The sequence below is a fragment of the Trichosporon asahii genome, assembly GCF_000293215.1.
Source record: "Trichosporon asahii var. asahii CBS 2479 unplaced genomic scaffold scaffold00003, whole genome shotgun sequence".
NCBI lineage: Eukaryota > Fungi > Basidiomycota > Tremellomycetes > Trichosporonales > Trichosporonaceae > Trichosporon > Trichosporon asahii.
Genome location: NW_014040921.1, coordinates 737,908 through 760,753, shown reverse-complemented (window position 1 = coordinate 760,753; position 22,846 = coordinate 737,908). Strand labels below are relative to the sequence as shown.

The 22,846-nt window shown below is 60.2% G+C and overlaps 5 protein-coding genes across 5 annotated transcripts; 1 reads left to right on the top strand and 4 right to left on the bottom strand.

Moving 5' to 3' along the window:
* Positions 1 to 1,749: 1,749 nt before the first annotated feature.
* On the bottom strand, positions 1,750 to 6,183 carry A1Q1_02111 (uncharacterized protein; the record flags this gene model as incomplete). Its single annotated transcript, XM_014328641.1, has 4 exons — positions 1,750 to 2,556; positions 2,615 to 4,654; positions 4,695 to 4,994; positions 5,122 to 6,183. The coding sequence occupies 4 exons, from the start codon at positions 6,181 to 6,183 to the stop codon at positions 1,750 to 1,752; spliced, it is 4,209 nt and encodes a 1,402-aa protein (XP_014184116.1).
* A 1,967-nt stretch (positions 6,184 to 8,150) lies between these two features.
* Positions 8,151 to 10,401, bottom strand: A1Q1_02110 (ATP-dependent RNA helicase; the record flags this gene model as incomplete). Its single annotated transcript, XM_014328640.1, has 6 exons — positions 8,151 to 8,338; positions 8,381 to 9,255; positions 9,316 to 9,408; positions 9,450 to 9,542; positions 9,619 to 9,922; positions 10,311 to 10,401. The coding sequence occupies 6 exons, from the start codon at positions 10,399 to 10,401 to the stop codon at positions 8,151 to 8,153; spliced, it is 1,644 nt and encodes a 547-aa protein (XP_014184115.1).
* Positions 10,402 to 10,988: 587 nt separating this feature from the next.
* Positions 10,989 to 14,455, bottom strand: A1Q1_02109 (uncharacterized protein; the record flags this gene model as incomplete). Its single annotated transcript, XM_014328639.1, has 3 exons — positions 10,989 to 11,223; positions 11,336 to 13,931; positions 14,101 to 14,455. 3 exons carry the CDS (start codon positions 14,453 to 14,455, stop codon positions 10,989 to 10,991), a joined length of 3,186 nt encoding a protein of 1,061 aa, XP_014184114.1.
* Positions 14,456 to 14,928: 473 nt separating this feature from the next.
* On the bottom strand, positions 14,929 to 18,003 carry A1Q1_02108 (uncharacterized protein; the record flags this gene model as incomplete). Its single annotated transcript, XM_014328638.1, has 1 exon — positions 14,929 to 18,003. One exon carries the CDS (start codon positions 18,001 to 18,003, stop codon positions 14,929 to 14,931), a length of 3,075 nt encoding a protein of 1,024 aa, XP_014184113.1.
* Positions 18,004 to 19,902: 1,899 nt separating this feature from the next.
* Positions 19,903 to 21,759, top strand: A1Q1_02107 (uncharacterized protein; the record flags this gene model as incomplete). The annotated part of the gene is made up of 2 exons (XM_014328637.1): positions 19,903 to 20,518; positions 20,558 to 21,759. 2 exons carry the CDS (start codon positions 19,903 to 19,905, stop codon positions 21,757 to 21,759), a joined length of 1,818 nt encoding a protein of 605 aa, XP_014184112.1.
* Between the last annotated feature and the right edge of the window lie 1,087 nt (positions 21,760 to 22,846).

Here is a 22,846-nt window from a genome sequence, read left to right as displayed (position 1 = left end):
GAAATCGCTCATTGCTGCACTCGGCATCGGCAAGACCTCGGCATAGTCTGTTCTACGGCGGGGTGTAGGAGTAACTATTTGGTCTTGTTGTTGCACGGCATAGTGGGAGTATGGGAGCACCGCGGCCGGCCGTCGAGGCGCCGAGGGGCTCGAGGGGCGCCTGGGTGCGCCACGCAGCCCCGGCACAGGAGTGTCTAGACACCGCCAGCGCCGTCTCCGTGAACCATGAACGTCTTTCCGTGAAGCGGGAACTAGGGGCCAACGTCGCTGCTGCGCCCGCTGCGTAGCAGCCAGCAAGCACGTACGTCTAGTTTCCTATCGTGCACGCCGATTCGCCGTGAGCGATAGGTGTTGGAGGCCGCCGAGGTGTGAGATTGGCTGCCTTGGCGAGGTACATGGAGGCGCTAGGGAGACCCGCCTGAAGCCAAAGGAGAAGTGAAGGCAATGGTGTGCCAAAAGCATTTTCCCGGCCGGCGTCGGCATCGGCCGTCACGCCGCAAACCCCAGTGCAGGTGTAGCAGGTGCCAAGCCAGGCCCTGGCTGCCCTGGCCAGCCCGCCGCCCGTCCACGATCCCACGAGGCAGCTGACGCGGCCGTCCCAGTGAGCTCGAGTGAGCCCCACACTCTACCGCCGGCGCAAAGCGGACGACGGTCCCCGCCGCCGTTCATTGGTCCGCATACCCAGCCCAGTCCTACCCCGCACTGAGCTCGCTGCCTGTCCTGACAGGCTTCGACTCGCACTCGAAAATCTTTCAGTGTCGGCGAGCGACCTCGCGACCTCGTCTATCGTCGGCTATGCCGCCGTTAGCGAGATTGCGAGCTCGACACCTCCGCAAGACCGCCGATGCCGCCCCCGTCCCTAGACCTACCCCGCATTTCGATCAGTTTGCCCGAAACAGCTGCGCGTCTGCTTGAGCATCCACCAGGCTTGCTAGCCAGGATGCAGGCTGACACTGTGGAGCTCAATCACCCCTTCGGATGTAAGACGATCCCACCAGGATAAGCCCCAGGATAGCCCAAGGATAGCCGCGATAGCCTGCCCCGAGCCATGTGGCCTTTCTCCATCAACTTCGCCGACAACTGGCACGCCGTCTCCCTTTCCGGTTATGATGCATGCATGCAGTCTCGCTTCGACCCGCCCCACACTCCCCTGCTCCGATCCCATTCCTGCTCCTGCATCTGACATCGTCACACCCTACCCTGCATAGCATCACCGCACCACCTTGCCTATCGGAGCCTCTGTCTCCATCATTTGCATTCTGGAGCTATGGTACAGACTCGTTTACGTGAATCTGAGTCAAGTGGGGGTAAATTATCAGTGTCGGGTATACCACTGCCATTACTACGACTCCTCCTTCCTTCTCGCTTCGAGCTGTTCTTCCCTATGACTGCGCGCAATGAAGTAAGATTAGGCTGGAAAATTATAGAACAAGACCGATCCGGAGTGTCAACAGGCGATCCGGAGCTGTGGGGGTCTCGTAGGTGAGTCGTGAATGTGTTGAGCAGAGAGAAACCAGATGGAGCGTCGGCTCGGCGGAATCTCGGGAGATCTTGTCAGATTGTGGGTGCGGCTGCTTCCTTCGGTGCATTCGCTGCTTCGCTGGTTCGTGTATCGCGACTCAGGGGTGCACTGGGGTGATTGCTGTCGAGATGCCGGTGACTTGAGGCAGTTACCGCCGGCGACATTTTCGGGTCGCCGTTGCACTTTCCAGGCTGGCAACGGCGGATGGAGGTGGGCAAAGAGATGTCTCACAGTGCGTGGACGTCGGTAAGCGGAATCGGTGGGGACACCTTCGGCGGCTGAGGTCGGAGGGGCGAGCGACGGATCCCCTTCGCCGACTCAAGTGACTCGAACGAACCGGAGAACTGGTCCGGGGTGCATGGCAGAAGGGGAGACGAGTTCGGCGAGGATACGAGAGACACCCTCTGCTTACCGGACAGCGCAGAGTACGTCGCGCCGCTCTTTTGACGTTGCAGCGGCGTGCCCATTCCGCGCGTGTAGTTGGGGAAGCGGACCATCGGTGGCTTGCTGCTCGGCGGTCCGCGCAAGGAGACGGGTGAAGTGGAGAACGACTCTTCGCTGGACGCCGTCATATTGAAAGCCGTGCTCACAGCAGTCGACATTGTCGTCGAGTACAGAGAACTACTGCTGTACAGGGAAGGCGACGAGTCGGAGGTCATCTCAGGCGACGGACTGTAGGTCCAGGAGGCGGACTCGACTGAAGGGCTGCTCGGAGGTGAGCTCGTCACCTGAATCGTTGATCGTGCGCGCGGAGGCACGGTGATTGTTAAGTCTCGACGGCCGTACATCCGAGAGCCGAAGCTGGAAGGAGGTGGCGGGGGTGCGGTAGAGCGGTGCTGGTGAGGCAGAGTAGATTTGCGTCGGCGCGCCTCTCCTGCCTCTCCCTTATCAACGGCGAAAGGCGAACATGGGGACGGCGGGGAAGACCGGGTCGAGAACGAGGTAGGCGAAGACGGACGTCGGACAGGAATCTCTCTGTTGGAAAGGCGGGAGAGGACCCGTTGGACTGCAGCGATGAGCTCTGGCTGCGACAACTGGGAGTGTCAGTGCGCTTCTACGAGAATATCAACAAATGCATCAGGCAACACTCACTTCGTTCGCCACTTGCTCAAGCAGCCAAGCGAGGCGAACGCGCGCCTCGGCATCGAACTCCTCGCCCTGAGCTACCATACGCTCCTCTTCGACCTGAACAGCCTGACCGAGGATCTGTTCGACTGCGTCGGGCGTGAGGTTCTTGCGCTGGGAGAATAAAGTCAAGACCATTCCGAGAGGCGTTTTGGTAGAACCAGGGCTGATGGGTTCGCCGTCCACGATGACCATTTGGCGGTGCCGGCGGGAGCGACCTTCCGGACTAGCAACGGTAGGAGTGCGGGAGCCGGCTCGGTCGATGGGAGATGTCGACAACCTCTGGTACGATCGCTCGCGAGCTGCCGCGGATGATTCGATGTCAGGGGGAGGCGAAGGCGGCGTTGAGATGACAGCCTGGAACTCCTTCGACGGACGGGCCGTCACCACGGGAGACGTGACTGGTGAGATGACTGGCGAGATAGAGAAGTCGACTTCAGGTGGAGACGCTTTGGGGATGGGAGAGATGAGTGGCACCGAGCTGCACTCCTGGGTGGTGCCGGGAACGGGCTTGCCCGCAGATTCCAGGTCAAACTCAGTGGTGCCAAGAGGTGCGGAAAGGGAAGGCATGGCGACATGGTGACGGTGAGGGCTCCGACGGGAACGAAGCTCCGGGACTCTGGTGTACATGTCGGGGTCTGAGAGCATGGAAAGTGACTTGGAGTGACGAGGGACAGTCTTGGGACTGGTGTGGTCGTTGGTGATTGGGCCTGAGGTTGCCTGGGATGGTGACCCGTGACCAATGGCCACTCGGACAGCCTCGCAGATGACAAAGTCGGAGATGGTTGAGCCGCGGCGTCCACCAGAGAGGGCGCTCGAACTGGACGCGAACGAGAAGTGTGACACCTCGGAGGACACCGACGAGCGCGTCTCGGGACCCGGCCCTACGAGAAGACCGGGCGACTCCAACGGCGCAGCACCGTCCTCCTCGCTCGCAGCCACCAACTCCTCTTCGGCCTTCAGTGTGGAGCCCGAGGCGTCTGGGTCGTGGGAGATGTCGGCCATGTACTGATCGAGGTCGAATGAGACGTCACGCTCATGGATCACAGGGACGGTGTCCAAGCTCGGCGTCGTGACATGAAGCCCGATCCTGGGACGCTCGACCGACAGCGTGTCGACTCTGGGGCGGAGAGGCACGATAGTTAAACCTAACTTGTTGCTCACAGCAGGATCTGGGAGCAGGAAAGTGCGACGAAGCTCGACAATGGTGTCGCGTAACTCTTCGCAGCCATGGAAGTGGTTCACGATTTCGGCTGCCTTGTCCTGGCCTGTGCCGAGGAACCAGCCGTCAGCGTCGGCTCCAAGGCGATATCGCAGCTCCAGGATCTGGTCCACCACGGCAATGCGCACGCTGTACGGATCCAACAGAGCTAACTGGCTGTTCGCCGCTTGGCTAGCACCTGCAGTTGGGGTCGGAGTGCCGCATGGAGAGCCATCGGGTGACGAACGTGGCACGCCGGCCTCTTGCCCATGCATTGGAAGGGGCCAGGAGATGTTGGCTGGCTCGGCGGGTGTAAGAAGCGTCGGTAATGAAGGACGGCGCTCCTCGCCGTTATTGAAGCGAGTGCTGTTACGAGGTAACCAATGGGGGAACGGCATCGTTCTGCGTTTCGTTGGTGAGATGCGAGGCGACGTCTGAAACGAGCGTGAAGTGACTCGGTTGCGGCCGCGAGGCGGGGACTCCTTGCCAGACAGCCGGCGCCCATCAAGACCTAGGGATTTGAGAACGCCTCCAACGGCTTCACGGTGGGACGCATGACTGAGTGTTTCGCGGATACTGAACAGCGCGTCCGCGACAAACTGCGGAAGCTGAGAAGTGTTCAACCGTCGAACAGCCCATGCGTGGATCAGCTGGTTCGCATCGAGATCGGTGCTGTCGCGGATGAAGGCTGGAAGGGAGTTGAGGCGAGAAGCGAGCTGAGCTGCAGAGACGAGGCCGAGTTGGAAGCGAAGGCGCTGAATGGTGCCAACAGCGCCGGCGCACTTGCTTGGCTCGTTGGCTTCAACCTGGGAGAGGTCAGCTTGAATGACAGCGGAAGAAACTCACGTCAGACACAATCTCGAAAAGTTTCTTCGACACAATGTCCACATCGCCTTCGCTGGAGTGCCACTTGTGGCCAATATATTCGAGCACGATCTCCAGCACTCGGGCCTCGATCGGAGCTCGCTCTCGCACGAGGCGAACAATGACATCAACAACCTGCTTGCGAGTAATGGCGTTCAGGTTGGAGGCGGTGTGGATTGGCGGGGTGTGCGCACCCGAGGGCGCGTCGGCCGCGAGGTCGTATGGGAACAAAAGTCGAGTTGGCGTGTGAGTGATAGCCACTCGTACATGGTTCACAGACGACTGCGGGTCAGCACATGTGCATGTCGATGGACAGGATCACACGCCACAATGCTGAGGACCACACCCGGCACAGCGGATTGCGGCAGGCGGTTGCTTGAAGCATGGCGTCATCCTCAAGGTTACTCACTGCACAGACGGCGAAGGTCGCTCCCTCGCAGTAGTCGCGAACTCGAACTCTGGCGATGAGCGAGCGCCAGGCGTATTCTTCCAGAGTTGACGTCGGGTCTGAGCCGTCACGCAGCGCCGTCCCCAGGGCCGCCTCACGCGCGCCGTTGACCATCTTGGCGACAAGTGGCAGGGGATACGTTGACGCCTCAGCCTCATCGATTGGGCCAGGCGCTCCAGCTAGACCGCGAAAGGGGTTGACGGGTAGGGGGATGCGGCTGCGAAAGCTGCGGAGGAGTCGGGGAGCTGGGGTGGGTGACGGATTCGGTGGAAGAGGAGGAAGGGTAAGAAACTTCTCGTCCGCGAAGAAGTCAACAGAGAAGGGTGCTGAAGCTTGGCCCGAAGTTGACCTCCTGGACTTCGGAGCTGGAACAGCCTCCCTGTGAGAGGCGAAGTTGGGAGGAGGGAAGATATCGCTAGGCGGTAAGGCAGCGCTGTCGTCGGGGAGGAAGGAACGAGAGAAGGGAGCCGAGAGGGAGTGTGATCGAGAGTGTGATTTGATCGAGGTCTTAGAAGGAGCGTGTTTGTTGAACGAGTGGTAGCGCTTGCGAGGCGAAGTGATCGAGGGTAGTAAGGAAGGTCTGGGACGGTTCTGGCCGCCCAGATCTGTTAAGTTGCCCGAGGACGGCCAGGACGGGCCAGCCAGCGCCTGGCTGTTGGCGTTGTTGACACTCCGAGGGTACGTCCGCGAGGACCCAGCGGGAGAACCGTTCGGCTCAGGTCGCACTGCAGGGATCGGGGAGGGCGAGGGAAAGGTTGACGGACGAGGAACGTGAGGAAAGGAGGGAGCTTGGTCTGAAAAAGTCTGGTGAGGGAGAGGGTGATGGCGGTGGCGGGCGCTAGCCGGGCTCTGCGAGGTCTGCGAGGTCTGCGAGGTCTGATCCAGACCATCGGGGCTATCGTCGCGACCCCTATGGACCTCGACGCTGCGCTGACCGCCAGGCAGAACACCCCTGCGCGCTCGCCTGAGACCATCAAAGGGTTCGAGCCGCTGTGGGGCCATATCGGAGGCGGTCGTCGCCATGGTGTGCTGATGTGCAAACGTCACGATGTCGGGACTTGAGCTCGAGGCGACTCCAGGCTCGCTGGTTCGGTCGTCGGTGGCGTAGAAATGAAGATCCGTCTCGAATGATGGTGGGTGCAATTACCGTTTGATGTGGGCTAGTGAGTGATCATGAGTGAGACGTTGACACTGGATCGGCCAGGGGGCGTAGACATCGACACACTTTAGCAGACCCGGCCTGCACTGTCTGGGGCTGGGCGATGGGGCGAACGGCACACGCTGCCAATGCTTGCGAGACAGCGGCGTCGCCGGCCACGCCGATGCACAAAGGCTGACCCGCGTTCCGTCGGACGGAGTACTCTGCGAGGTATGGTATCAGGTGCGCTGTTCCAGCTTGTGTGCTTGTGTGTCGCTGTCCATCAGCTGAGCAGCAGGCTGCCGCGAACTCTCTACGGACGAGGCCATTACAAACGTCGGCCAACAAGTGCTTCGCAACAACAATGCAGTCAGTCATGATCAGTCACCGGGACCTCTTCTCGTCACACACCCCAAGCGCACAGCTGTGAAGGGGCCGAAGGGGGTACACACCTTTGGCGGCCCCAGCGTCGATCCAAGCAGGGCATGCGCAGCACGCGCGCGGGACGAGTGATTGGCGTCTCGGACGACCCGCAGCTCGCAACGCGTCGCCGGGAGGCCGCGAGGCCGCGAAGCTTCGAGGACGCGGGAATGCCGAAGATAGCCTCAGACGCGTTTGAGACAGCCAGTGAGACATCGGTGCGAGGCAGACGTAGCTGTCCGTTCGGCCCTCTGGCGCTGGCGGCATGGCACGCGCCAGAGCGCCAGAATGCGCTTAGCCGCAATGGACCGATCCAAGATCGCGGATCTGCTTAATCGGCTTCTCACCACCCAACGCGAATCATGACCGACCCTGGACGCCCACTAACCTTGCTCGCACTTCGTCTTCGCAACTGCGCGTGTTTTCATCTTCCCCGGGTCCCCAGCTTCTCCAGCCGGGGAAGATGAAGGAAGTGCGAAGTGCCTCATCACGCCTCATGTCCCTCGACGTCTGTTCGTTGCGTGCATGGGCGCTTTCAGCAAGGGAAGCACAAGCTTCCGGACGCACTACTCGTGCATGACGAACAATGCTGTGATCGGGGGAGGAGTGACGCTAGCGCGAACCACGTTGCGCCATGTCGATCATCTCGGCAGGGCCTAGCCGTGGTCCAGGCTAGCGCGAGATGCTCACAATTGGGACGGCCTGCGTTCATAGTTCATATGCTGCGCGCTGGTGCCCTGGCCGCGGGAGGTACGAAGGTGGATCTCCATTGCCACCATCCGATTTCACGTCTGGTGCGTGCCCATCATCCCAACCGTAGGGACGTTAATGCACTGAAATCTTGAGGCCTTGAGGTAAGGAGGGAAGAATCGTAGTCTCCGAGACAGACGCATGTTGTTCCCCGAAATGGCGAGGTGGCGCACCCCTCATCCTCAGCCACCACCTCATCTATCTCTGCTCGTGTTACTCGGATGATCAGCTAGCCATCTTCGAACGTCGTCGAGCCGCTAGAACGCGCTTTAGCGATCTTAGTTCTCTCGTTATCGCTTCTGGAGGGAAGAGTAAACACTGACATATCCCAATCGACGCGACCGTGCCATCCAGCCTGCACCGCACTGCACAAGCTGCACAGCAATGTCCCGCACTCAAAGGTCACGCTACCCATCTCAGCCACCGTCGACGATCATACCGAGGTCACCATGACGTCGCCCGCGGTGCTCGAGCACCAGCTGAGGCCTGGGCCATCATCCACGTATCCGCTGGCGTTGCGGCAGGTTGTTTGGTTCCATCTCGCACCAGAGAGTCACCAGACAGCTCGCGCAGCCCGCTCGCTCCAGATACACTGCGTACTGCATAGAATAGCTATCTACATGATCAACGGCGATGAACGGAAATGATACTCTATTTACATGTTGCGGCTTCAGCGCCACGTTTACTTGGGGTCCTTGAGAGCAGCCTTGAGGACCTGCTCGAGCTGGTCGAGGTCGTCCTTGTTGCGAGCGTCGATCTGCTTCATGGGCTTGCCGAGAGCATCCTCGATGGCCTTAACATCGGCTCCCGACCGCTCGCCGTCGATGAAAGTGACCGCACAACCCTTGCGGCCGAAACGACCGGTACGACCTGTATGTCAGCTCGACTCTCAGAGGAGGGGAGATAACTTACCAATGCGGTGGATGTAAGTCTCGATATCAGGCGCCCAGCCCTCATCGGGGCCCATGATGGGGACGTCGTAGTTGACGACCATGTTAACCTGCTGGATATCGATACCGCGAGCCACGACGTTGGTCGTGATGAGGACCTTGGTCTTGCCCTGACGGAAGTCGTCGAGGATCTTGTCACGCTCGTCCGACATCTTGTCACCGTGGAGACAGGCAACCGAGTGGCCGTCGCTCTCGAGGCGCTCCGAGATCTGGTCCGCGGTGACCTTCTTCTTGCAGAAGACCATGCTCTGACCGATGGTCATGACGTCGTAGAGAAGGGCGAGAACATCGAACTTGTCCTCCTCGTTCGCGCACTCGACCTTCAGCTGCTTGATGGCGTCGACGGTAACCTCCTCCTTCTTGAGGTAGATCGAGTTGGCCTGGGGACAGAAGAGCTCGGCATACTCCTGGACCTGGTCGGGGAAGGTCGCGGAGAACAGCATCATCTGGGGCTTGCCGGGAATCATCTTCTTGATACGCATAGTCTGGTCGCCAAGACCCTGGAGAGCGAGCAGCTCATCGGCCTCATCGACGACGACTACACGGATCTGGGAGTGATCCAAGATGCGTCCGCCGCGGGACAGGATATCAACCAGGGTTCCAGGGGTTCCAACGACAATCTGCTCCGTAATCTTCTGGGAGCGCGACCAGGAGCCCGGAACGACGAGCTTGACCTTGATCTCGGTGAACTGCGCCAGCTTCTCAATGACGTCGACAGTCTGACGGGCCAGCTCACGGGACGGAGCAAGACAGATCGCCTGAGGAGTGCAGAGGGCAGCATCGACGCGGGAGAGCATGGCGAGAGAGAAGGCGGCAGTCTTGCCGGTACCCGACTGACTCTGACCAATCATGTTCTGAGGACTGTCATTAGGGGGGATCAGAAACGTCGAGACTCACGGGTTGGCGAGAAGAAGAGGAAGGGCCTTCTCCTGGATCTTCGAGGGCTTGGTGTAATTCATGGCGTAGATACCTTTCTTGAGGTCGTCGTGACTAACGTTAGGAGGTCGATCGGCGATCAGGGTAGCACTTACATAGGAAGCTCCTCGAAAGACTTGACAGAGTAGAGTGGCGAGTTGGGGTCGGCCTGCTGGTCGGCGAGCTTGACCTCGACCTGGAAGTCGTTGCTGATGAGGCCGGTCGACTGGTTGTCATCAATCTTGGCGTCCCCGTTAGTGGGGGGTGCGGTGGCGTTGCCCCAACCTGATGTCAGTTGCGGACGGAGAGAGCGGCTCACCATCGTCAGGTCCGTTCATCTTGTCTTTCGGTGTGTCTTCCTTTTTCTGTCCGGAGGAGGCTGATGGAGACGAGCGGTCGGCGTTAGCTCCAGCGAGGGCTTTTCCGAGCAGCGGGTTCGACTTGTTAACACTAGGGCGCGGCTTCTCAGATGATGAAGGCTTGGAGTCCTTCTCGTCGTTGTCGTCGGTAGCGAGGCCGCCAATGCGAGAGGCTAGCGACTGAGCTTCCGGGACGGGCTTCGAGTCGGGTGCTGGTGAGTCTGCCTTGGCTGGGGGTCGTGTCAGCGTTCGTCCCGGCGTTGAGAGCGGCGAGAAAGGCGACAAGGGTGAGTGTGAGAATGAGAAAGGGTGGGGAAGAGGGAGTGGGTGATAAAGGGAGGGGCGTCGAGTCGACGGTGGACTTGGCCAGCGCGGCAGGGGATCTGACGGCGACGAGGAGGCGAGCGCAGAGGAGGCGGAGGGGCGAGAGGGCGCAGTTGTGTGCGTCGTGCAAGTGACGGCGATGAGAGATCGGCGTTTCAACACGCAACACAGACCCCTCCGTCGGACCGCACCACATCTCTCGGTCTCTCTGGCTCAACAACAACAAAGGGAAGGAGCGCAGGGATCGAAATTTCTGGGCCGGGCGAAGCGATTGGCCGCTGCGAGCTTACTCACCGAAGCCACCAAGACGGGATGCAAGATCAGATCCGAGGTCGTCGTCGTCCTCGACGTCTGCCCAGCTTTTGGATGGAGTGTGGCCTGACATCGTTGCGATCGCGAGTGAGACAGCTGCGGGGCGCGCGGGCGCGGGCGGGCGGGCAGGCGAGCGAGCGAGCGGCGAGCGACGGGCGAGGCCGGGCGCAAGGGGTCGTGTAGGCGTGCGGGTCTGTGGTGTGGGTGGCTTAGGCGTGCGGGCGTCGGCTCGTCTCAGTTCAACGAGCTCGTGGCGTGGTGGCTTCCTCGCTGTTGGAAACAAGAAACCGTTCGAGTAGGCGTATGGATGCGTGCGCGAAACGTCGAAACGTCACTCCTTGTAGTGACAAAGAAATCACTATGACGGCAGCCAGCGGCGGCCAACGTATTGCCGCATCGGGCAATTCCTTGTTTACGCGGAGGACCTTGTGGCGAATTCAGACAAAAATGACAACTGCGTCTGGGATTTGGTCGGCGACGACTGAAACTCGTATGCGCACACGCAGCGGATTGGTGGGGACTGCTGGGGCTCGTAAGACACGATTGAATGCTCTATTACCATCGCTACTGCTGCATACAACTGAAGGTAAGGTACAGGAAGCTTAGAATCCTACAGGAATGACAATCACGGTCCGTTAAGGTCGTCTGGCGCTGAATTATTCAACTGAAAAGGCATGTTCCACAAGTGGTAGCATTCAGCTTGGTCTTCTTGAGTTCACAGGTGACCAGTTTGCGGTTGCACAACTCGCCAGTGTTCGTGAGCGGGTTCAAGCTGAAATTCGCATTCTGCAGCGACTCGGGCAGGCGTCCCAGGTCCGTCAGGTAGTTGCCCTGGACGAAGAGGCCCGTCAGGTCGATGTCGATGTTGGGCAGGGGACCACTGATCCTGTTGAAGCTGACATCTAAGTGTTTCAATGACTTGGGCATGGTGGACATGTCGAGCGAGGTGAGGTTCTGGTACGACGCCATACTGATGTCAGTGCTCTATGCTGGGTGGGGAAACTCACAGGGTGGATACCGTCGTGTTGCTCAGGTCCGGGAGGGCGAGCTTCTCATTGTGAATCAGAACGACCGAAGAGGCGTTTCCGACCTTCAACTTCTCTAGAAGTGTCCACTCGGCATTAACGAGGGTCAAGTTCGCCAACTCGCTGAGATCGAGGGTTCCCGACGGTGCAGAGCTGTTGCCATCCAGGCGGATGCTCTGGAGGCTCACGAGGTGCCGCAGGTCCGGCATTGATTCTGGCACAGAGGAACCACGGAGCTCAAGAGCCGTTACCCGTCCAAGTCTGTCGCACCCGATGCCCGTCCACCTGCAGGGTGATTGCGTCTCACCCCACTTCTTCAGGTGCTTGTCGTCCTCCACCCGGTCCCAGATGTTCATGAGCGTGCAGTACTGCAGCGCCTCACCAACTCCTATGACACCGGCAGTGGCGTTAACGTAGTCATTCGGCAATTGTGATAACGGGTCGTAGCACACGTAACAGTCAAAGGATGCGTTGTCGCCTTTGACCCAGCTCCGCGCGCACTCGAGCCCCTTGTCCCGCACCTTCTGTGCTTCCTGCTCCTCCTGCTGCTTCCTCTCGCCCTCCTCAGATTCGGATGCCGGCTGCCCACCGCGCTGCTTGTTCTTCGCGATGAGGACACTCGTAAGGACGACGATGACAATGAGAACCGCAACGCCGAGACCGAGCATGAGCCGCTTCTTGCGCTTCTTGTCGTCTGTCGGTGGCTTAGAGGCCCTGCGACGGGCAAGAGAGGGAAGGAACCCAGCCTCGGCTGCGGCAAGACGGGGCGTGTGCGGTGTCCTCGGTGTCAGACCCGGACTCTTTGGCGGGAGAGCCGTAGTACTTCCCTGGGGGATCTCGAGCGTGACCTTGCTGCCCTTGCTGCTCTTGTCGCTGGGCTCATAGAGATCAACGCGGCTTCCGAGCTTGACGGGCTTGGCACCTGCCCAGTCACCCCTGTTCGACAGACGCTTCAGGGGTGCATACCACGAGCGGGTCTTCTTGGGTCGGGGTGAGGAGAGAGAGTATGGTCGCGGCTGGCTGAAGTCTACTGCGACTGGAGTAAGGGCGATGTCGTGCATAACGCCCGGAGTCTGGGGACTCGGCACCATAGGACGAAGTTCGGGCCGGTGTTCCGGACGGAGATCTGAGCGTGGGGGACGCGGCGGGGCATTGATCGAAAGGCGGAGGGGTGAGCGAGGCGGACGCTGCGGTGGCCCAGACGGGGCAGGCACGACGGAGGGAAGCAGGCCTCGAGGAGGCTTGAAGGTGTACTTTTCCTTCCTCTCCGCCTCCCTCCTCTCCTTCTCCTTCTCCTTCCTCTCTGCCTCCTTCCACTTCTTCTCCCTCTCTTTCCACTGCCTTTCGGCCAGCTCCGAGTCGCCTGCCGCATCTCCGAGCTCCACGACCGAACTGTCATCCGCACTCTGTTTCCGAAGCTCGACCTCCTGCATGTGCACGACGTGGTTGCGCCTCCCGATGAGCGCGAGCATAGCCTCAGCAATCGGTGCAGGGTACATGCCCTTCACTTTCGGCGATGGCGAAACGTCTGGTGGCAAAGGGTGCGTGCTAGGCACCCCGGGACGGAGGGGAACCAGCGGCCCCCGCACGCGTGTGGTTCGGCGTGAGATCGGGGATGGGGCGGGCGTAAATTCGACAGGCCGGGAGTCGTTGATCTGCGCTTCGATTGCTCGCAGGAGCTGGCTCTGTGTTGGTGCATGGCTTGGAGTTATGGCGCCCGCGCGACGATGGGGTGGGACGTAAGCTTCCGCCTTCTCCGGGGAGCGCACGGTCAGAGGAGCGGTGTTGCCATTGCTACCGCTTACGTCGAGCTCGCTGGGTGAGCTGCGGGGCGTGGTCCGGTGGCTAAGCGGGCTGAAGCTGGTCGCGCTCCCACTTGCCTTGCTGTTCACCTTGGTCCGCGGGCCGAATGACCCATGCGAAAGTCTCAACCCCTCAGGGTCATGGTAGGCGTAACGATGCGATGCATGCGAGTCGTCGCTTGCAAAGCCCGCCAGGTCGACGAGGATGGCCGGGTGCGCGCGGGAGACACTCTGCGCGCGCTGGACGGTGGTGCCAAAGTGGATCTCTTCTTCCTCCTCCGGCTCGGTCTCCACTGTTGCGGCGGTCACGGCGGTGGCAGGAGTAGGCGCAGGAAGAACGCGGGGTGGGACCGTAGCTTCGGGAGTAGTTGTCGGTGTGGCTTGAGCAGGGATACGGCCCACACGTTGCAGGCGAGAGCCGGAGCGCTTGATCTCCGACACCTGCGATTGCGTGGACTGAGTGGTCTGAGAAGATGTGGAGCGGGCGGATTGATTGTTCTGGGCGTAGCTCGCTGAGGGAACAGCGAAGGGGTGCCTGGGGATGGAAGACAGCGATGCGCCCCTCAGGTGCTGGTAGTGTCGCTCGACTCTTTCGCTGCGTTCAAGCTTCTCCTGCGTCTGTTGGTGGACAATGTGCTCCACTCTGTCAGCCTCGACGACGCGCTGGCGGTGCTGCTGCTGCTGCTGCTTCTGCATTGCCTGCAGCGCCTTGGCCCCACTCAAGTCGAGCGGTGGCGGAGGCAAGGCTCGGGCACTAGATGAACTCGAGATTGAATCTGAGAAGGAACGAGAGTGCGTCTTGTAACGAGTCGCGTCTGCTCTGAGGCTGGCTGGGCAGAGGGCGGCGCGGCAGCGGCCTCGGCGGGAGTGGAAGGGGGATGGTGGGTGGCGGGCCGGGCGGTGGTCGGGACGGCGGCGGCGAGATGTCTGGCGTGCGCGGCGTACGGCCAGGCGTTTCGGGCCAGAGCGAGTGGTGCAGTTTCCGCCTGTCGGGGAGTGGCGTGCGCGCCCAGTCATCCATGTCCACCTCGTCCGCATAGGAGGTGTCGATCCTAGGCAGCTTGGCGTCACCATCAATCGGGCTCGGCGCTGAAGGAGCACTGCTCATCTCATCGACACAGAAGAACGCTCCGTCCGCACTCTCTGCAACGATGCGGAACTTGTTCTGGGGAGTCGTGCACAGCGAGACCCGGGCTGAGGCTCTCACTGCGGCGGGAGGGAGGATGGTCGGGTGCTTTGGTGGGGAGCCGGTCAGAGATGCGCCGATGCTGTAGCGGCGTTGGTCGCTGGGGAAGGACATGTTGAAGTGGATGAGGATGGGGAAGACGACGCTTCCTCCGACGGCGGAGAACACTTACATATGCCACCAGACTGTGACGCATGACGACCAAGAAACTGGACACAATGCAGCTTTGTCTGTTGCGGGAAGCGGAGATGGATCGCTGTGCTGGGTAACGGACAATGGTTGCTGGGCCCTTTGTCTCGTACTTCGCGGCGATGGCGCGAGGTCCGCTCTGACAGGCGCTGATCATCCCATCAGAACAATCGCGGGCCTTAGATTCCCGCACACCGCTGCACACTTGGCAAACGCAGACGCACACTGCCATGCAACCTTTGTTAGTACATTGGAGTACAACTGCAACGATCGGCGAAAGGTATCAGGTAGGCCGAAGCCTTGCATTAAGCACCGGGGCGTGTATATAATTGTGACAAGCTTTTGACTAAGTATGACAGGACAGCTTTATAGGATGACTAGGCTTCTTCGTTCTCGTTTTACTTGCGGGAGCTCTTCGAGCGCGAGCTGCCCTTGCTCCTGATGCTGCTACTGGACTTGCCGGACTTGGACTTTGACTTGGTCTTGATCTTGTCAAAGTTACCGTCATTCTTGATCAGGTGCTTGCGCGCCTTAGCGTACGCGGGGTCGAGCTCGTCCTCCTCCGAGCTCGTGTCCTCACGCATACGGCCGATGCGCGTACCCCAGTCGGCGGGTGCTTTTCGGGGCGCGAGCTCGTCAGAGTCCATCGACTCGCGCGGCGCAGAGTCAGCGGCAACGGGAGTAACGTAGTGCGTCGTCTTAGTCTCGCGGTAGCCATCGCCAGTGTTGGACGCAGGGGCGGGAGCAGGTGCAGGCGCCTCGCCGGGCACGTGAACGCGAACGCTCTTGCGACGGGCGAGGTCATTGCCGTCCGAGTAGCCCGAAGGCTGGTAGCCGGCAACCTCGGTGGCATCGTCGTCAACATTGGCGTCGTTGTATTGACGAGAGCCGTCGTCCTCAGCAGACTCGTAGACCGAGTCGCCAGTCGCGCCGGTGGTGTACGAAGTACGAGACTTGGTGCGAGGACGGTCATTGTCAGGCTTGACGTCAGGACCGTCAGTGAGGAAACCGGCAATCTGGTCGTTGGGGTCATCGGTGATGAGGCCGGCAATCTCAGGCTTCTTGGGGTCATCCGTGATGAAGCCGGCAATCTCAGGCTTCTTGGGTTCAACGTCCTTGTCGTCAACATGGACGGGGCCGGGGGCGTGAACGCTGTACAGCGTCGTGATCCTCGGGTCAGGCGAGAGCTGACGCTCGGCCGGCGACGGCGACGTGGGGCGCAGAGCCGACTTCAGAGGAGGCGGCTTCAGCTTCGAAGGGGGGAGGGCGGCGACGGGAGCCTTGTCGAAGCTGTCCGAGGAGCGGCGCTTGGGCGACTTGGTCGGGCGTCCAGGACCGGAGCGGTCCGTCCTCATGCTGTTGGAGCGCGAGATAGAGTCCTGCGGGCGCAGGGTGTCGGTGTCATAGTCACGCTTCTTCTTCGGCGTAGTGTTGTGAGTAAGCGCGGGCGCCTGCTGCACGGCACTGTGAGTGGAGTGGCGCGCCGTGTGTTGGACATTGGGCTGCTGCCTGTCTCCGACAAGAGACGAGCCGGGAGCCTTCGCGAGCTCCATTTGAGGGCCAACGCTCGGGGCCTTGGGCACATCAGGCATGGTCGGCGCAGGCGCATCGACAATAGACATCATGCTGTTGTCCGCACGGCCGGGAGGCGACGACACACGCTTGGACGTGCGACCGATGCTGCCGTTGGGACGAGTCTTAGGCTTGCCACTGGAGCGGTTCGACTTGTTGCTCTTCACAGTGGGCGTCTTGGACACGACGCTCATGGCGGCACGAGGGGTGGCGGAGCCGGCGTGAGACCTAGCCTTCGTAGAAGGCGAACGAACAAGGCCCGGGTGCGTGCCGTGATTGACAGAGACGCGGCCAACGTCGGCAACAGTCCACGACGGGGCGTTGGGCTGGTTAGCAACCACATCGTAGTTGGACAGGGATTCCTCGTCCGAGCTCGAATCAGCACGGCGCGTGCGAGGGTTGGACGACTTTGCACGCTTGATGTTATCATCCGTGCGCGTGTGCCAAGCACCCTTCCTATAGGGAGACTCGCGGCCGGAACGGTTGCCCTTGTCTTCATGGTGAGGGCCCTTGAAGAACCGGGCAATGGACGAGAAGAACCCATGCTTCTTCTTGTCCCTCTCCTTGCCGCGGTGGTAGGCTGAGGTGTTGGCGCGGATGCTTGAGGTGTCCGACTGCTCGTCAACACGGCTAAGACCATGGTCGCTGGACCGGGTCCTGCGAAGCGACCTGGTTCCCGGGGGCTTGTAGGTGCCGCCGGTGCCGAGCTCGCTGGTAGCCTTGCGCCCAGTAGTCTTACTACCGGTGTGCGAGTGCCTGCGAGAGACGGACGGCGAGTTTGAGGCGTTATTGGCCCTCAAGTTGGCCTCCGTCACGCGAGTGTTCTCGTGCATGACAAGGTTGGTGGGAGGCTGCTCATCTTCGGAGCTGCCGCCTCCCTCCTCCTCTTCGGCAATGCTTTCGTTGATGGAACCAGGGCCACGGGCGACCGGGCGGCGGCCCGCGGTGAGAGACCTGGAATGCTTGTGAGCAGCAGGCGAGAAGTCGCGTTCGTCGTAGCCCATCTGGGAAGCGGACTGCGACGGAGCGAGTGACGCGTTCGACTCGAGCTCGTAGTTCTGGCCATCACCAGCGTCGGCCGGAAGCTTCTCGAGGTCCTGGAGACCGCGGCGAGCCTGGCCGATCCACATCTGACCAACGGCCTCCATGGCATGGAAGCGTTCTTCGAGACCAGAGTACATGACCTTGTTGCGCTCCGTCTCGATGCGGACCTCAAGGCTGCGGAGGTGCTCCTCGCAGCCAAGGAGCTCAGCCTGGGCCTCCTGCATCTTCTGAGCGCGCTTAGCCTCACGGCTGGAGATGTGGCCCGACACATCAGAAGAGTACGAGTATGCGGAGCCAGTAGAAGACAGAACAGAGCCGCCGTCATTCTGTCGGAAGTTGGACGACAGAGACGAGGACATGTCCTTGATGTCACGCTTGGTGGGGCGAGACTTGGTAGTCTTGATGAGGCGAGAGACGAGAATCTGACGGTCACGCTTCACGCGGCTCATTTCCTCCTCGAGTTCGTGGATCTTCTTAAGGTTCTTGCGGAAATCCTCGAGGCTGGACACATAGGCAGCCCAGCCCAGGTTTTCGCCGTCGCCCGCGATAGAGCTGGTACCACCGTGGGCGCTCTCACCGCCGCCGGGAGAGAGCGGTCCCTCAAAAGCGGCATGTCGTACAGCTCGGCGGATCGGAAGGAGAACTCCGGGAGACGAGGTAACGTAGGCAAGAAGGGAAGAAGTCGAAGTATGCGAGTGGGACAGCAATGTCAAGAGAGCCGTAGTCAGGCCCTTCTGCGAGTCCCTGTTGGGGAGGTCAGCAACTAACCGAGGTCGAGATTCCGAGAGAACGTACATGTAGTTCTGGAGCAGCCTGTCGGAGCTGCTCCGGTGCCCGCCACCCATGAAGGAGCTCATTGCGGGCGTGAGAAGGTCTGGGAGGTGACTACAAAACGAGGGTGGAGAGGCGTTGGAGCTGGCTGGGGACGCCCGTGTTGGTTATCAGACACTGAGGTGAAGGGGCGGCGGAGGTGTGTTGATCGCCGAGGGGCCGGATGGTGGCGGGGGCGAAGGTTGTGTGTGTGTGTCGCCGAACTGGAAGAGAGTGTTCGATGGATGAAGAAGGAGGGAAAGAGGGTGTAGTCTAAGAAGAGTGGGTATAAGTGGTGTGAGGGGGAGTGTGGGTGGATCCGAGGGGTATGACGACGACGGCGAGGACGGGTGAATGATGCTGATGATGCTGGTGAATGACTCTCTGCTTTTTCGGCGGAGAGATCGAAGGCGAGAGAGAGTCAGGCTGGGGGACTGGAGCTGGGCGCTGGGGCCGGGGAGAGGGGGGACGACGGCGGAGGCGCAGGTGGCCCGGGAGCTGAGGGCTGAGTGCAGGGCCTGGGTCCAGTAGCGTCGGTGATGGACCTGGTGGACCTGTCCTGGACAAGCTTGAGAATCTGTTTGTGCTCAGACAGTGCGCTGTTTGGCGCAGAGAGGCGTCGCTGATCGGTCAATACGTCATGGCCGGTATGACTGGACATGGGCTTCACAACCGCACCCAGCAAAAGGGGCATACCTATCTGTTGGGTTCTTACCATTACCGGCATTCCTAATGTCGTCCTCTCCCTTCTTAATCGTCGCCCACCCGGCCCCTTGCAGCGATGATTATTGCTTCAGGGTCCACCCCGGTTAGGTTGGAATTTAGAGTACCAATGACGTCGACCGTCTGCAGCATGCTGTCGCTCACCGTCCAATCTGCCTCGCCGTACACAACAGGCGAGCCGATTCGAGGGTTGTGCAGCAGCTCCGACATGCCCTGCTTCCGGACGCCGGACGCCGGCAAGTCTACCGTCGTCCTGACATCCTTGAATGCGTAAACACGAGGCAGCTAGCAGCCTGAATTGACCCCGTCCGTTTACTGCTTTCAGAAACCATCAGCAGCCAGGCACACGAAAAGCCTTATCACTCAGACATCCGGGCCTCCACTTTTCCACAGAAAGCCACATCATCGCGGATGCCGCAGCCACGTGGTCCGCGTGTCTCATCGCCTGGCGCGTAGTTACGTGCCAGCATGGCACACCGGCACGTCGTCGCAACTTGCGCGCCGGCACAAGTAGGCCACCTCCAAATCCCTCATCAATAACAACCTCCCAAAACCGGCTCCCATGGCACCTAAATCCAAGGCCGGTGCTGCCGCGGCCTCGGCGCCGCCGCGCAAGGAGGCGTCGATCACCGTCATCGAGGACGACATCCCTCCGCCCGTTGAGATCGTCGCCGAAGACGTTGCAGCTTACGCCTACCCCGTGCCGCAACTGCCCAAGGAGACAGTGGACAACACACTGAGCTTCCTCCGCCTCGCAATTCTGCTGCTTATTTGTGGTGCCGCTGTCGCGAGCCGATTGTTCGCCGTCATCCGGTTCGAGAGTGTCATCCACGAGTTCGACCCGTGGTTCAACTAGTGAGTGGTCCATGTCGGGCGTCCGCTGACCAAAGCCGAGCAACCAAGGTTCTCGTGAACAAGGGATTCTATGTGAGTAGCTCACGGCTGAAGCATCAGAGCAATTGCTAATCCCATGCAGGAGTTTTGGAACTGGTTCGACCCTACTGCTTGGTACCCTCTCGGTCGTACCGTCGGTGGCACTGTCTACCCGGGTCTCATGGTGACCTCGGGACTGATTTGGAGCTTCCTCCACTACATTAACATGCCTGTCGACATCCGAAACGTCTGTGTTCTTCTTGCTCCCGGATTCTCTGGTCTCACTGCCTTCGCTACCTATCTGTGAGTTTCAAAACAGGAGCTAAGCTAACTCCAGCTTCACGAATGAGATGGCTTCCTCTGGAGCTGCTCTGCTCTCCGCCGCCTTCATTGGTATCGTTCCTGGCTACATCTCTCGTTCAGTGGCCGGATCTTACGACAATGAAGCCATTGCCATCTTCCTCCTCATGTCGACCTTCTACCTCTGGATCAAGGCTCTGAAGACTGGCTCGACCTTCTGGGGCACCTGGGCTGCCCTGTTCTACGGCTGGATGGTTGCCGCCTGGGGAGGATACGTGTTCATCACCAACATGGTGCCCCTTCACGTCTTCGTGCTCCTGCTCATGGGCCGCTACAACAACCGTATCTACTCGGCGTACTGCTCGTGGTACGTCCTGGGTACCATTGCCTCCATGCAGGTCCCCTTCGTCGAGTTCCTTCCGATCCGTACCTCAGAGGGTATGGCTGCTCTGGGAGTCTTCGGCCTTCTCCAACTCGTTGCCTTTGTCGAGACCTGCCGTCGTCTGGTTCCCGACAAGGCCTTCACTGTCCTTCTTCGTGCCTTCGTCGTTCTCGTCGCCGTTGTCGCCTTCATCGCCCTCGTCCTTCTCACCTTCTCCGGCTGGATCGCCCCATGGACCGGCCGTTTCTACTCTCTTTGGGACACTGGCTACGCCAAGGTTCACAGTGAGTTACAAGTTTGCGTGCTTAATCTGACTTTCCCAGTGCCTATTATTGCCTCCGTGTCTGAGCACCAGCCCACCGCCTGGCCTGCTTACTTCTTCGACCTGAACTGGCTTATTTGGGTCTTCCCCGCCGGTCTCTTCTGGTGCTTCCGCTGGCTCCGTGATGAGCACGTCTTTGTCATCATCTACGCCGTCTTCGCCGCCTACTTCTCGGGTGTCATGGTTCGTCTCATGCTCGTCCTGACCCCGGTCGTTTGTGTTTCTTCGGCTATCGCGATCTCCAAGCTCCTCGAGGCTTACCTCGACCCGAAGCTCGAGGTCGAGGAGGCTGCTGTGGCAGCTCCGACCAAGAAGGCCGCCAAGAAGGGCAAGCCTGCTGAGACATCCGCTTTCCAGTTCACCGGCTTCATGGCTGGCAAGAAGGCTAGCGGCGTTTGGTCGTGGGAGTCGCGTGCTCTCGTCGTCGGCGTGCTCATGTACTTCATGATCTTCTTCGTGAAGCACTGCACGTACGTGACTTCGACCGCGTACTCGTCGCCTTCCGTGGTGCTTGCGTCGCGCAACCAGGACGGCTCGCAGAACATCATCGACGACTTCCGCGAGGCGTACTACTGGCTGCGCCAGAACACCGAGAAGGATGCCGTTGTCATGTCATGGTGGGACTACGGCTACCAGATTGCTGGCATGGCCGACCGCGCGACGCTCGTCGACAACAACACGTGGAACAACACCCACATTGCCACCGTCGGCAAGGCGATGGCCTCGAACGAGGACATTGCATACCCGATCCTGCGCCGCCACGATGTCGACTACGTGCTCGTCATCTTTGGTGGCCTGCTCGGCTACTCTGGCGACGACATCAACAAGTTCCTCTGGATGGTCCGCATCGCCCAGGGCGAGTGGCCCGATGAGGTGCAGGAGGCCAAGTACTTTACGCCACGGGGCGAGTACGCCGTTGACGACCGGGCGTCGCCGACGATGCGCAACTCGCTCATGTACAAGATGACGTACCACCGCTTCCCCGAGCTGTATGGCGGGCACCCGGCACAGGACCGGGTGCGCGGCCAGCGCATTCCCGAGCACGGGACGCACGAGCAGCTCGAGACGATTGAGGAGGCGTTCACGTCCGAGAACTGGATCGTCCGTATCTACGCGGTCAAGAAGGATGACCCCTTCGGCCGTAAGCACAAGGACGCCATCCAGTTCAACAAGGGCTTCCTCCGCCAGGGAGACAGTAAGTAGATAGACACATCCTAAAAAGCAGAATGCATGCGATATAGACTGCAAGGGTTGCGACCGTGTCGCACAAGTCCAGCGCGATAAGAAGGGGATCGGGTGGTGGCTATGCTACAGTGGTTGTCGAAGGAGTGCTAGGCTACAGTGGAAGGGAACGGTGATCTGGTACAGTGGGTGGGGGGCGTCGGGATACAGTGGGAGATGATACAGTGTCTGTCAGGTTGAGTGGCGGTCAGGGAGACGAAGGGGGCGTCGTCGGTGGAGAGAGACTCTCTCCGTCCTCCCTTGTGTGGAAGCGACGGATCATTTCCTCCTGCCTCTGAGTGAGTGCAAGGAGGATAGTGTTGCACTCGTCTAGCCGGGAAGGGTCTGTCATCAGCATCTGTGCACTGTGCTTGTGCGAGAACCATCACCGACAGAGGTGACAGGCCTCGGCGGTCCAGGCAAAGGGCGCAGGCCGTGCTGGGCCCTAACGCGGTTCAACGGCGACGGCATATTATTTGCAAAGGAGAGTGATAGGTGATACAGGTCGTTAGTCGTAAGGTCGTAAAGGCGATGAGTGAGCGGAGCCACCGCGAGAAAGAAACAAGAGGCAGGCGCGATAGATATATGTTGTTTGGCAGGACCGCAAAGTCCACCCGCCCTCCAGCCTCCATTGAGTTTATCAACAGTTCTTCCCGCGCCTCATTCCACACTTTGGGAACTTTAGTCCGCTCCATCTAACTTTCCCAAGATGGCGCCGAGGGCAGCGTGGTCGTGAGAGGGCGTGAGAGGGCGTGAGAGGCGTGATCAGACCCACCACAAAAGCTCGCCAAGGCTGCCCCGAAAGATCCCCGGGTCATCCTCAGGCTCCTGAGCAAAGTCTAGTTCACCCCGATCTCCCGGACCAGACTTTTCCGCAAGACGAAAGGAATGAGCTGAGTGGTGGGGGCCAAGAATAGTCTGCCTGGAACTAGTCGAACGAAGAAAACGTCAGTGGCGGGGCGGGTTGGAACTCCGCGGCAGTCGTGGGCGGATGTGTCGCCGCCAGATCTGGCTTCACTGCCGCATCAACCATGTTTAACAGCGCTGCGCGCTGCGCACAGGTCTATTC